This window comes from Phalaenopsis equestris, unplaced genomic scaffold (assembly GCF_001263595.1).
Source record: "Phalaenopsis equestris unplaced genomic scaffold, ASM126359v1 Scaffold000297, whole genome shotgun sequence".
Taxonomy (NCBI): domain Eukaryota; kingdom Viridiplantae; phylum Streptophyta; class Magnoliopsida; order Asparagales; family Orchidaceae; genus Phalaenopsis; species Phalaenopsis equestris.
Window position 1 is genome coordinate 443562 of NW_018164739.1, and position 14978 is coordinate 458539.

The following is a 14978-nucleotide window of genomic DNA, read 5'->3' on the forward strand; positions in this document are numbered from 1 at the left end:
ATTAGAAATGTTATGTTTATGAATGTGTATATATTAGAGGAACGGTTGGGACTAAATCTATCGAAATAAGATAAATGAAAATAGATTTGGTAGTTATATATATATGTATGTATATATATATATATATATATATGTATATATATATATATATATGTATGTATATATATACGTAATGAAGGATAAAGAATGCATCCATGAGATGATTAGATAAATTTAGTGTTTGAGAATTAGGAAGAAAAAATGTGAGACTTAAGATTATATGGATATAAAGTGCTCAATATAATTTTTGAAATATAGGTTTAAGAGCAAGGACTATTGGAAAATTAGGATCCATAAAAGCTGATTCGAATATTTGGGAAAGGGCTAATAAGGATGACATGTTCATGAGTAGTTTGCGAAGTTAATTATGTTTATCTTATGATATTATGCAATGTGTATTTATTCTTTAGATAATTTAAGTTACCCTGAATATGAGTTTAGCTGCTATTGACATTAAGAATGTCACACCTTGATGCTTATGTCTGACTAGTTCTAGTTGCACTTTAAGATGAGTTTAGGCCTGCTAATCTCAAACTCATTCATAATTCCTATTTTTTAAATTCAGTTTCAATGCTCAATTTTTTTTTTATCAATCCTAATTTCATTGCTCAATTTGTTCTTTATCGATCCTCAAGTTACCTTAGTTGGGATTTTAAACCAACCCATAGGCTGAGATGCTAGGACCAATCCTTGATTAATAATATTCCTTTGACTTGCCAACTAATGAGAGGAAATATTATTATTATTTTTTTTAATTTATTTTAATCTATCAATATGTTTGTGTTTGACCAATAGTTGATGATATCGTTGAAGGGCTTCCAGAAGGTGTTTAAGAAGCAAAATTTATGTGGAGATGATTGTGGAATGGTGCAAGAAAGAGAATATGGGCGGTCAACCTCATTTGGAAGGGGATAATGGGGTGAAATCTGCAGTTGGACAAGAGATTGAAGGAGTTCGGCTGTTGATTGACGGTAAACAAGTTGATTGTTGAAATGACGATTTGTAGACGACGAGCTTATGTTCCTGCAAAAGCTACAAACACCATTTGCAAAATGAAGAGGATACAACATTCCACAGTACACAAAACCAAAGCTAGCTGCCTCAAACAGTAAAATACACCCATAAATTCTCTTAATAGAAAATGAACCTAATTAGAATTAAAGAAAAATGAAAAAACCAAAAAAGAGAAACAAATTTCGTTGAATTAGATAACCCAAGTTTGCCTGTAGTCTTTTGGCACCCGTGATCACAGGATTGTTCACAATCCCTGATCGTAGAAATCTCGTTGGGAGTGGAGCTCCCGCGTTATTCTCTCTGGCTAGGAGAAACTTTTTTTTTTCTATGGATGCATTTGGTCCCAATGTTTGATATTCCTTCCCACAAAACACCTACGAAGTAAGTTAGTACTCAACTTACTTCATAGAGCCTTTCAGAAATATCCCAAAAATATCTCCTCTATCTAATGTGATAAGTAGTGAAAATCTAGGAGGTAGGCTGTACATTGGAAAATCATGAACTTCTCTTAGTTGGGGATGTTCTGTGTCTGGTATTGGTTCCTCGAACTCATTGCATTTTTGGACCACCAATGTTAGTCGTATCGGTGTTCTATTAAGGTATGCAAAATGTTCATTTGCGACACTACATTCTCAATCTCTTTATGAGCACCCATCACCTTGGACTCTTTCCAAGGCAATTGTATAATGCACTTTCCATCTTTTGTGAAAGAATATATCTTGTAGCCAGTATAATATGTGCAATGATAATACAACCAATGATGGCTTAATAGGATATGACAATCATTCATTCATGGATACCACGTCGCAATTCATATGTACCACGTCACAAAACACTTATTTCTGGAACTTATATCTAATAAAAAATTCCATTAGGCAACTCCCATCAACTGGATCTTACTTTCTTTCTTCAATCACGATAAGGAATTTAATCAGGTATGTTACTATGTTGACATCACATTTTGACAATTGCTTGCGTCTATGATAAGACCAGATACCTTTTCCTTCACAGTAAAATGAATATGAAAGATGTTGTGGCGGAGCGACTTTTCCTCTCTTACGGGCTTAGCCTGAAGGACCCATCATATCATTAGCATGTCTCCCCCATCATTTGGAAGTTGGGACTATTTGACATCCTCATTCTTTCTCTTGTTACTGTTCATATCTTCAATTGCTCCATGCTCGCTAAAAAAGATCACATTTCTGTTTGGGCAATCAGACTCAATGTATCCTAAGTCATGACACTTGAAAAGTTCATGGTTGGGATGAATTTAAGAGTGCTTGTGGGCTTCACATTTTCTTCTCTCTGAATTGATTTTTATAGGAAATAGTTGGCTTGGGTCCTCCAATGCATGTACTCTTGTTGCCTAATCCTGAGTTTAAATTCTGCCTGTAAGGTATGATGTCACCTGGTACGTTTTCTGATTCTCCACCTTTAAAATTAGGTTTGTACATTGAGTAGAGTCCAATACGACTGCAATTGTACAATATTATTGATAGATAATCTCAGCCATCTAAGATACATTGCCACTGGGTTCACCTCTGGTTTCACCAATTCATATTTCAACATGAGAAATCAGATACAATTGTATACTACTCCATAGAAGAATATCTTGGGTGCATGTTGTGGAGTTTTATCAACATATCTTGTTGGTTATGCAATAAAAGGTTTTTGTGTTGCATTTATCTTTTTAGCTTGAACTATGTCGTAATCTTATTTTTTCTTTTTAATTGTCAAAGGTGCTTTAGGTTCTCTCATCACGAGTACGCATTCTTGTTGAGTCTGATGACTGCTAATTTAATTCTGTTGTGCTAAGGAATGTTTTTGTACTAAAAAAATTATTCAACTGTTGGGAGTCAATCAATTCATCTAGATTCAAACATCTGTCAAAATCTGACAATTCAATCTTTACTCCAAAATTCTTGTTTCTCCTATGATATTCCATGCCAAATTATTAGATATTACTTTTGTGAATAGAAATTTCATGGCGAAATTGATACTCTTCATTCTCTCGATCTGGCGAGTCATCACAGTGACTGTGGATGATCTTATCGTGTTGTCTTCTCTTAAAGGCGACAAATTTTTTATTGCAGTTAAATGATTTCTTACTGCATATTCTCTATAGTGATCTCATGAACATCTCGTTGAGGGTTTATCTTTGGTGTCACAATGTCTTGTTTTTCTGATAAAGGTATCGATAGAAAATGAATAAGCTGTTTAGGGTTAAGGTTAGGAAAAAAAATTTGTGGTTCAAAAATTGGCCTAGTGCTTAGGGTTTTGGTGGTTGATGTCGAGATGACTTTTTTGGTGGAGGTTTTGGCTATATGAAATTTAGGTTTAGGTGTAGGAAACACAAATATTGGAGTTTGTCAAAGCTTTGATATCAAATGACAATGTTCTAGGGCTCTTAGAAGGTGTTTAGGAAACAAATTTTGTGGGGAGGTACTCGTGGAATAGTACGGGGAGAATAGAGGTAGTTGAGGATGTTTGAAAAGAGATAGGGGGTGAAATCTGTGGTTGGAGAACAAATTAAACGAGTTCGGCTACTGTCTGACTGGAAGCAACGAGTTCCATGATGAAACGATGAAGTGTCAACGATGCACCATCTGTTCCTGCACAAATTACAAAGACACTACTTGTCAAAGAAAGATGATACAATGCTTCTTAGTGTAGAAAATAGATAATACAATCTCCAAAGCACACAATACCAAAACTAGCTATATCAAACTGAAAAATATATCCATAAATAGTTTTCTAATAGAAATTAAACCTAATTAAAAAATAAAACATAGGAAAATAACTAAAAAAAGGAAAAGAAATTTTGCGAAATTTGATAACTCGAGAAGGCTTTTAGTTGTTCAACTCCGCATGATCGTAGCGATCCTGTGGAATCGCGTATTATGCAATCGTGGATAGCCAAAACCACTCAGAGGGGAGCTCTCGCATTAGTTAATCCAAACACATATATTGTTGGTTTGGTTGATCACATGATCAATCATCATCTATGTTGCCAACGTGCTTTTGGTGCAAAAAATTTACCTTTTGGGGCTCGTCTCTCAAAACAACCATTTACCCTTTCATCCGATTTGATGAGATGGTTCAAATAAGTTTATCTTTGAAAATTTTTATTTTCATTCCCATCAAGCTTTTGGTGTGAAAAACTTTACTTGCAAGATCTCATCGTGTAAAGCAGGCCCGTCATCTTGTCTAGACTCCCTCTCCTATGCTTCTTCTTGTTTGAAATGATATCGGGGATCTCCTTCGCTCAAGTAAGCCACACGAGTTCGTTCTTCTTCCCTTCGCTTGGTTCGCCTCCTGCTTATGACGACGAATCAACTCGTTTCCCATTTAACGGATTCGCTGGGACGGTACATAAAGAAATCAATAAACATAATATATAATCATCACTTGAAACAAGCTATCATAACTTTCCAAGCAATCTCTTTGAGTGCGGCCAATTCTTATATCTTAAAGATACTCACTGATCATACTTAAAAAAAAGATGGTAACAATAAATTATTTTATTTTAATTTTTAATGACAAATATTATAAATTTTAAAAAAGTTTGTGACAAGACCCAACCGGTAAAAAATTATAAATTAAGTAATCTATAAAATGGCATGTATATTGAAAGAAAAGCTTGACTCAATGTAAATTCATCAGTCTGAATCAAGCTTGACTCGTTTGGCGGTTGACTTCATTGGTTATAGTTGATCATAAATTTAACTCATGTATTTGGTACTTCGGGAGTTCCATAAGAGATTTATAATGCTTTTCTTATCAAAATGGTTGTCAAAGATTGTTAAAAACATCGAATTGTTGTTCTCTCAGGTCTTTATTATATTTGTCCTTCAGGTTATCTCATCATGTTTCAAATGTGTTTAAAGGTTAAAGCATTGTTGTTTTGTTTATGATCCTTAATACACGCCGTGCAAAAAGTTAGCAGCGGGTTATGAAAATTACTTAAAAGGTGTTTGTGACATCTTCTTAAGGCTTTATTTTACAGATTGGTACAACAACTATTTATATCTATAGTTTTTTTTTTTTTTTGCTTTTCAATTTACTGGATCTATTATGAGAAAATAGAGATACATATGATGTATAACTTCTACAGTTGAGGCTGGATGGTTAAAACAAAAACTCTCCAGGATTTTGTATAATAATAGAATATCATGGAAGTTTAAAAGTAAAATTTATAAAATTATAATTTTTGGTGATATTTTATGGATTTGAATGTTGGGATGTTTAAAAAATAGTTATTTCTAAGTTGATCATGATAAAAAAATAAAAATATTAAGATTGATGTGTGGTAAAAACTAATAATGAAAAATAAAGGAATGATTATATTAGAGGAAATGTAGGAGTGATATTTATTGAAGGTAAGTTAACTAAAAATAGAGTTAGATAATTGAGAAATGTACAATTAAGGGTAGAAAATGTGCTTGTTCGGTGCTATTAGTGCTAAAAAATATTGAGGAAAACGAATGGGCTTGAAAGGTTACATATCTAGTAATCATTCAAAATGATTTTTGTAGAATAGGTTTAGCCCTTAGGCAGCCCCTCAAGAGGAATGAAATTCTCAAGTTTTTCGACCCCAGATAGCCGTGATAAGGCTAATAGTGAGGATGATAAGGTCAATTGCATTGGGTTGACTAGTGAATTTTTGCAGTCTTTTCCTTTTTCTTTAATTTCTATTTGTTGTACCGCCTTGATCATCAAAAAATATTTTAATATATTGTTTCTTTTTGACTAAATATCCCCTTAATTTGTCTGTTTTTAATTATATTATCGCCATGATTACTACTACTTGGAGCAATGGACATCTCTACATTTGATATCATTTATGAGGGTGTGGCTAAAGTTTTCCCGTATTCCTGTTGATGAGGGTCTTAGCTTTATTGAAAGGGAGAATTTCTATCTCTTCCAAAGAGATCATAATTTTTTGAAAATAAGTTATGAGTAGATTTTAAATATAAATAATCTTTTTAACGTTGAGCTTCCATGTATCATTTTTTTTTTATTGAAAAAATTATAAATCATAATCTTCTATCCAAACTTGATTATTTTCAATCATAAAAAAAAGGAAGAGTTACATACGTACCACTCAATTCTCATACATTTACATATCTAACACCTGAACTTCAATTTTTACCTTATCTATGCATAATATGTGTATTTCACTTTGTAGAGTTAAAATAGTGGTATTTTTATTGTGATATAAAATATTTGGGTGGCATAAATGTAAACAGTAAAGTTTAGATGTGAGATTTCTAAATACATAAGAATTGGGACATGATAATCATATTTAAATATTGCCCAAATCATTAGGTTAGCTCTTACAAAATTGGAAATATTATAGTGTAGAATTATTGTCCTTATTTTCTTTTCTACAAATTAATACTGTTCAACTAAATTTATTGCAGTTCTAGTTTGAAGCCCATGAATTTAAATCATAATGGTAGTCATACAAAGTAACAATAAAATATTTTTTTTAGAGTTTTCTTCATGAGACTAATTAAACAAATTTATATTCTGTACTCGACATTCCCGGACAAACATTATTTAAGTGTTTTATTTATAATAAGGTCTTCAGATTTATCATTTGGAGAATTATTAAATCAGTTCTTAGTAAAAACTTTAATGGAGGGTTAACTCTCATGCATGTAAAGGTGGCATCATAAGTTGTCATTGTTATCCGGATCCCCATGATTCAACTAATTCTCTTGTATTATTTTGAATGTACAGAGACCAATCTAATCCAATTTTGGAGTATAAATTCTAGCATACTGTTGTAAAAGGTCAACACAAGTGTATTTTCTCCAACACGCAATGGATATAAAGGATTCATGTAGCCAACCCCACATAGTGGGATAAAGGTTGTTGTTGCTGTTGTGTAGTTTCTACTTACCAAATATAGTTTAAATTCCAAGTTAGGCACAGGTATACTCAGTGTAGAATAATCATACATCTGAAGGCATTGCAAGGTTAACTTTTCAAACCAACAATTGTCATGACACGGCTCTGAAATTTGGAATTACCATCTTAAACAGGTAGGGGAGGAAAATTAAATGTGGACTCTGGTTTTGGTTGGAGTAGTTCTATCTTTGCAAGCTGTTTTCCATATATTCAAGATTTTTCTCTCCTTATGTACACATGAAGGTTTTTGTTATGAACTCCAGGTTAGGTTGGTTGGATATTCTCAGAAAAGTTAGGGTGGTTAGGTGAAATAGTAGGTTGGGTTGTCATATATGTGTCATCAAGTGCATCTCAAAATTAATGTTTATTTGCACTCTCCTTATGATTATCTGATTTGGGATAATAGGTTTGATTTAAAAAAATATGACATTCATGGAGTTATATAGTATTTTTCTGGTAATAGGAGAGTAGCTCTTATACCTCTTTTTGTTGCATAGTCAAGAAAAAAGCATTTTATAGATTCAGGATCAAGTTTGGTGTGAGTTGGGGAACGAATGTGAACAAAGGATACGCACTCAAAGTTTTTAATAGATATAGTATAAGAGAAATCTCTGATGTGAGGATAAGTAATCGTCAAAATATTGAAATGCGTTTTGAAGTTATGTACCCGACTAGACATTCGATTGATAAAACATGTTACAGTAAGAATTGCTTCCCTCCAAAATTTTTTTTTGAATGATGGGAAATCATAATTGAGAGGGATATATCAATGAGATGTCTGTTTTTTCTCTTAGCAATTTTATTTTTTAGTGGGTATCAATACATGAATTCACATGAATGATTCCATTTTTTTAATAGGACCCAATGACAGATTTAAAATATTTCTTTGCATTATCGGTTTTGTGGATCTGAATTTTGCATTGAAACTGAGTTTTAATCTTGCCATGGAATGTTTGGAAGATTTGGGTTGTTTCAGATTTTTCCTTAATTAGGAATACCCAAGTAGTTCTTGTGTGATCCTCAATAAGACAAACCATCTTGACCCACTTAAGATTTTCGTGTTTGAAAGTCCCCAAATATTGTTATGGATAATGGAAAAAGAGTGAGGTTTTGCACCGGGTCACGTGATAACTATTTCTAGTGTGTTTGTAAGTTGACAAATCTCACATTGATAAAAAATTATGTTTTTTAGTGATGAACATATTAAGATACAATTTTGCAACATAATTGAAATTAGGATGATCTAAACAACAATGTCATAACATAACCTGATTTTCAACAGACATAAACTCAATAGACACGAAAATTTCATATAAAAGTGAGCGTAAAAACACTTGTTTGTTTAGGGAAAGGCTTTCGTTAAGCAGATATAAGCTTTGATGCATTTCAATATTGCCAATTACCTTGCCTGAAATTGACATGAGTTTGTAAGTTTGGTTATATATTTTATATTATGAGTAAGTTTACTGATATACATCAAATTGTTGTCCAACCGTTAAATTATAAAACAGAGAAAATAGTGTATCCTGAGAGAGCTCCACATCTTTTCCAACAATTTTTAGTGTGATTCATTTTGAAGTTTGATAGTTGACTAGAGTGTTTTGTCTCCAGTCATTTGATCAGGGCTCCTGAATCTATCATCCAAGTTCTAAATCTATCATTATTAGCAAGATGGGAGAAGTATATATTACATTGGTGTGTCACAAGTAGTGGTGTAAACGAGTCGAGCTCGAGCCGCCCTTGACTTGAGCTTGATTAATTTTATTGAGCTCGAGCTTGCGTCTACTAGTTCGAGCTGGCTCGCAAGCCGACTTGTTTAATATAAAAGGGAGAAATGATATTAATTTTCAACAACTTTATAAAAAGTTGACAAATAGAATGAACTATTAGGAGATGAATAATAAGAAATCTTCTAATATACAATAAAAAAATATTATTTTTTTAACATTTTTAATACCTTAAAGATAAATTTTTGAAATTCAATATATTTTGAGTATATTTTATATTAATATTTTCTTAACGAGTCTACTCACAAGCTAACGAGTTGAGTCAGGCCTAGCTTGAGCTTGGATTGTTAGCTCATCAAACTCAGTTCACGAGTCACTTTTCAAGCCTAGCTTGAGCTGGCTCACGAGTCAGTTTGACTCACTTGCACCCCTACTCACAAGGTTGTTATGTCGTTTTGATTTATCTTCCAAGAATTTTTACAGCACTTCAAGTTGTTCATTGGTGAATAGTTCCGAATTGAGCTGCAGAGCTGAGCTTGATATCTTCATCTCGTACTTGGCCATGAACCCTATGCATGGTTAGGGTTGTTGCTGCTGCAGCTTCAGGAGGTTGTGGCTGCTATGGATGTGGAATTTTTTGCGGGTTGCAGAGAACTACAACGGGATTCTGGTTAAGGCCTGCAACGGATGAATTACGGTTGCAACGAGGAGTTCGAGCATCAGAGGAATACAAAAGAAGATTTGCAATAAAAACTCTGGATGCAGGGAAGATTCAGTGGGGTCTAGCAAGCCAACCGAGAAGATTTCACACGATTGTTGTAGGAATTCTTGTGGCAAGACTAAGCCGATTGAAGATAGTGGAAGCCTGTCGGCCTGCAAGGAAAGCTGCAAGAAAAAGTTCACCTTCCGATGTGGAGAAATCTTGTTGCATGAAAAGCAAATGACGATACGGAGAAATCTGAAGGGCATGCAGGGAAAAATCTAAGTTTTGGCTGAGGAGGATCCGGTGTAGCTAGCAGAAATCAAACATAGGAACTCTTTGGTTGAAGGATGATTTCCTCTATGGAGATATTATTTCCGAAAGGAAGAGGTGATTTCTAGTGGAGAGAGAAAAACCCCCAGGCGGTATCAAACTTCAGTCTGCTTGGGCCAAGTTGCTTGGATCCAGTGGAAGAAAGCGTCACGGGCGCCATAAGAAAACTGCTGCCGGGAAAGTAATGTGCGCTTGCACAGGAAGGATTCAAACAAGCGTGTTGTTGAGTTGCTCCACACGTGAGAAGGAGGCAATCACAACAACAAAAAAGGATGTGCATGTCGTTAAATCACTTCACACGTGAGAACGAAGAACTGTTGCATTAGGATCTCGTTGTGAGACAAAACAGGGAGTCAGAGTCGGGAAGGACCTGCAAATTGGATTGCGACTGCAGGGAGGATTTCAACATTAGTCTGGTGTTGGAGACGCTCCGGTGGCTGAAATATGATTTAGGGTTTGTTCCCTAGCTCTGATGCTATGTATAAAACAAGTTTGGGGAGGAGAATTTACTAAGTTTTATTATTCAAATGTATGGTGCATATATTTAGGGAGACCAATCTCTCCTACTTTACAAACATACCAAATATTTCTAATCTAAATTTGGAAAGGAAATAATTTTGAAATAAAAATAACAAAAATATAAATAGGAAGAGAATTAAACTAATTAAGGAGTTTTCAAAGTAATCTCCTAATTCAATCTCCCATGATAGGTAGGTGGTTGGCCGGCCTACTCAAGGAAGCAACCTGTTTCTGTTTTTCCACAATTACCTAGGTGGGAACTGATGGTCAGATGGTGAGTAAATCATATAGCTATTATGTCTAGATGATTAATATATTAAAATTTATAGATTTATTTTTTTAATTTATCTGAATCCATAAACGAAAAAATGTGCTATAAATCTTAAAAGTATTAAACCAGGGATAAACAAAATAATATTCCCTAGTGACCCCGTCTGCGAAATATTGCTTCTGTTATTTCACTCATTTTAAATCTGAATTATTTAATAAGCAACTTAATAACTTATCAAAATAACCCGCTGTGATAATAATAGTTATAATTCACGGTAACTCTATAAAAAGAAACATTATGCGTGTTAGTTATAAAATATAAATGGAAATCATATCACATGTTGAACATATCAATAGCAAATATGACTATAGGTATTGTTAAACCTTAAAACAATTTATGATGGTGTGATTATGATATTTATTTTTTAATTTGAGTGTCTAATAAAATTATCATATCTTACTCATTTCTTTTATTTCTTTATTTTAATGCATTCATTTCAAGAGCAGCATCATATAACTGTAAATTAATTCCCCTATTGCGGATACATGCTGTGGGGAATAGGATATAATTCCTTACTGAACTGCAACAACTATGGAAATGAAAGAGCTAGAGTTAGAGGCAATTTATTTTCAGGACAAGATAAATATGGTGAACTCATGCAAAGTCTTATCACGAGTACAAAGAGTGGTGACGTGTTACGTGGTTCATAACCACAGAGTTAGTAACTCTTTGAGTAAAAAAAAAATCTTTACTAGAAAACTAGAAGTTTTGTTCTTTAAGGAAACATTTTAATAATTATACGAAGAATAATGATATTAGCTTCCTAAACTTTGCAAACAAATTTTAGAGTAAATAATATATTAGGTACTCTATTAAAAGCCCATTTTCTTCTTGAATAAGATAAATTAAATATATATAAAAAAACTTTGCTTTTATTGAAAACATAAAAGCTGCACTAGACTCCATGCAGGCTGATGACTATGAGTATCCCAGATGGTAGAGAGCGGCTGAAGAAATGTGGATGACATAAAGGCATAGTAGACTCCATTGACATGGGAAAACGGAGAAGAAGAAGGCTTAGGAGGGAAAGTTGAAGGGCCTGTTTGACTGCTGCGAGTATGGAGGTATTTGGAGACATGTAGGCTAACAGTCATTGGTCCTTGCACAGCTTCTACCTTCTTTTCATTAGGGAAATCTGAAGAAGAAGTGGGTAACTCGAGGCTCCAAAAAATGGTGTTTTGCAGAGAAGTTAGAACGGTCACTGGGCAGTTGCTACTCGCGAATCATCTATTAACACTTAAAATATAATTTTGTTATATTTTTTAGGGTCATATCAGAAAGCAGCAGTTGTGATTATCCCTCTGATAAACATAATAGGAAAAAAATAGTTTAACGGCATTCCGCTGCTTTATATATTTCTACGCTCAGCATATATCATTTGATTTCCTTTTCTTTTTTTTTTTCGAGTGGACTGATGGGATTTAATTCTTTGATGTTGATTTTCGGACTAAGCAGAAAATTATTTCTGATAGAATATGCTTTTGCCGGTATTTGTCATCAACAAAAACATGGAAATGATTATGAAATTGGGTTTCAGGTTTATTCAGTTCAATATTATGCTAACAACATTACTATTGAAAGAAACATGTTATTTAGTTAATTGTTGTATCTATCAAATATAGCATATTTGCATCTTCGTTCTCTTAAATAATGCGACTTTCTTGAAAGATCAATAAAGATGATGATTTTACTTTTTGCAGTCATATATTTTAGTTGTCATATGTAGCCTGGCATCTAGACTTTAAAGGATTTAAAGTCATCTCGATATTGTCAAAATAAAATTTAGGTGTCACTTCTTAAAATGTTATTGAAAAGTATCAATGAACCAAACTACTGACATAATTTAATAACAAAATATCACATTAAATCAGTAAATCAAAAAACCTCTTAAATTATAAGAAAACAGTTAATTTTTGAAAGGTTTACAAAATATCACATTAAATCAGTAAATCAAAAAACCCTTAAATTATAAGAAAACAGTTAATTTTTTGAAAGGTTTACTTGTAATAATCGTATTTTTTATATGATATAAATGATTTGAGCATTATAAATATAAAAATCAAAATTTAGATGTTAGATCTGTAAATACATAGGAATTTTGTGGTAGGTATACTAATGCCCATAATTTTTTATACTTTGCACATCGCAGCTAGAAATGGAATGAAAAATAGGGAATGTTGCTAACTTGGGGCGTCTTTTGCCTCAGATGTGGCAAGTGCCGCTGATTTGCCTTGGAACTGGTTCTGTTCATGTAGATGGACCGACCGGTCCTTCCAAGCATGTGTCCCTCCTATTTGGAGCGAGGTCCACTCCTATTTACCCTAAGTCTATAAATAAATTATTTTTGTGTTTTAGGGCAGTTTTTATCGTGGTGGTGTCCAAGACAGCCGTCGGCATCCCTATTTCACCCTTCTAGGGCTGCATCCAGATGCGGGTGGTGCTTTGGTTGTAGTTCGTCTAAGGTATTAATTTTCTTCCAAGGGTCGAGTGGTGCTCTCGCTGTAGCTTGTTTCTGAGGGAGTATTTATCCTCGACTTCCCATCCTCCACAACCATCCTCTCGCTGTTGTTGCTGCATTTCTTCACTGTCGGAACCATCGAACAACACTTCTGAACACTTCTATTGTCTTCCTCTAACTCCAACCGCCAGTCACAACCTGCTGCCATCCCTTCCAATCATCTGCCACATTTTTGTCACTCATTCCAGCCGCCTATCTTCACTGTTCAGCCATCCCCCCTCCTTGCCGCAGCTCCGGGTCAACCCTTCTATTGTTGTTCCTTAGTCCGACACATTCCGGGCCACTATCGCTGTCATTCCCGCTTGCCGCCACCACCCAGAGCAGCTGTTCTTCCCGGCTGTTTGCTGCTGTTCAGCCCTCCAAACAGCCCCTGCTTGCAGTCTTTCAGCCGGCTAGCCTCCACTTTTCCGCACCGCAGCCCGCCTCAACTTCCCCTTCCGCCTTCTACAGCCATCTACCGCCTTGTCATCATCCTCCCGGCGTCCACTCACCAAACCGACCACCACCTTTGGATACATTTTGCCTTGTTTGCTTATGTTGTTGTATTTCTTTTTTCAAGTGTGTGTTTAGCTGTAATTGTATATTTGCTTTCAGTAATAATATTTATATTCTTATTATTATTTGGGTCAACTCCAATATCAGTAGCTCTCTCCGCAGTGTAAAAATTAATCGTTTTTAATTTTCAAATCATTTTTGCAGGTTTTTACCTTCCCCGTTGAAGCCGGTGATGTCATAGTTGCTGGAACAGATGGATTATTTGACAATTTGTACAATACTGACATAAATGCCATCGTTGTTCATGCCATGCGAGCCAGGCTCGGACCACAGGTCACGGCTCAGAAAATCGCCGCTCTTGCTCGCCAGCGAGCTCAAGACAAGAACAGGCAGACACCGTTTTCGACCGCAGCTCAAGATGCTGGATATCGTTACTATGGAGGCAAACCAGATGATATTACAGTCATCGTCTCTTATATCACTTCCAACACAGCTTGAGGTTATTTCTTTAATTTTCTTTTTTTTTTCTTACATAATTTTGTACAGAGTTTGAAGCCATATATAGAGATCAAGGCATCAAAGATATAAGGGAAATTTTCATACATACCACGCAATCCTTATATTTTTTACATACGTAACTTTCAAAATTTGATATTTACACTTACAATACCTTTGTTGTCATAAATCCATGAATGAAAAGCTGTTTTCCACTTTTACAAAGTGATGGTGGTCTTGTTTTATGTGATATTAAAGGTTTTGAGTGATCAATATTTTGGTGTTAGATATGTAAATACATAAGAATTACGTGGTATGTAGGTTAATGTCCCAACTCCCAAGATATAAACCTTGCAAACATCATTTGAAAAAAGAAAATATATCCTGTTTATCTATATTTTCTATTCCTTTTTAATGCTTGTAATGTATATCATTCTGATGTCGGGGATTGAAAGTTGATTTGTATTATTATCCGTTGTATCATGCAGATTAGAAAAAAATGATTATAATGTCTTGTGAATGTCTCTCTGCAATTAATTTTTTAGTTTTAGTTTACTAATATTTTTAATTTTAACTGCAGTTATGTATGGGTAGAAAGACATGGAAGAGGTGTTACTTTTTGTCTAATATCAGGATTTTGTTGATGATTTATTGCATATTAAGTTTCATGCATGCAATTGTGTAGTTATTTCACATCAAATTGACGTTACAACAAAGCTGAAAACCGTCTTTTATAATTACATTTTTACTTAAAATTAGCTAAATTAAGTTCAAGCTCATCTTGAAACAGAATCAAGTTCCCTGGTTGACTTGACGCAATTCAAAATGCAACTATCGATCCCATTGGCGTGCAATGCATTTAGTACGGGGGATATTCTTTCTTCATTTGAG

General features: G+C 34.2%; 1 protein-coding gene across 1 annotated transcript in view; it reads left to right on the plus strand.

Moving 5' to 3' along the window:
* The window catches only part of LOC110025398 (probable protein phosphatase 2C 55), a 28550-nt gene extending 13971 nt beyond the window's left edge, over positions 1-14579 (plus strand). The window contains exon 5 of the mRNA XM_020725855.1: positions 13797-14579. Within this exon, the coding sequence (XP_020581514.1) occupies positions 13797-14090 (294 nt within the window). The 3' untranslated portion in view covers positions 14091-14579. The remainder of the gene's footprint in view (positions 1-13796) is intronic.
* The last annotated feature ends 399 nt before the right edge of the window (positions 14580-14978 follow it).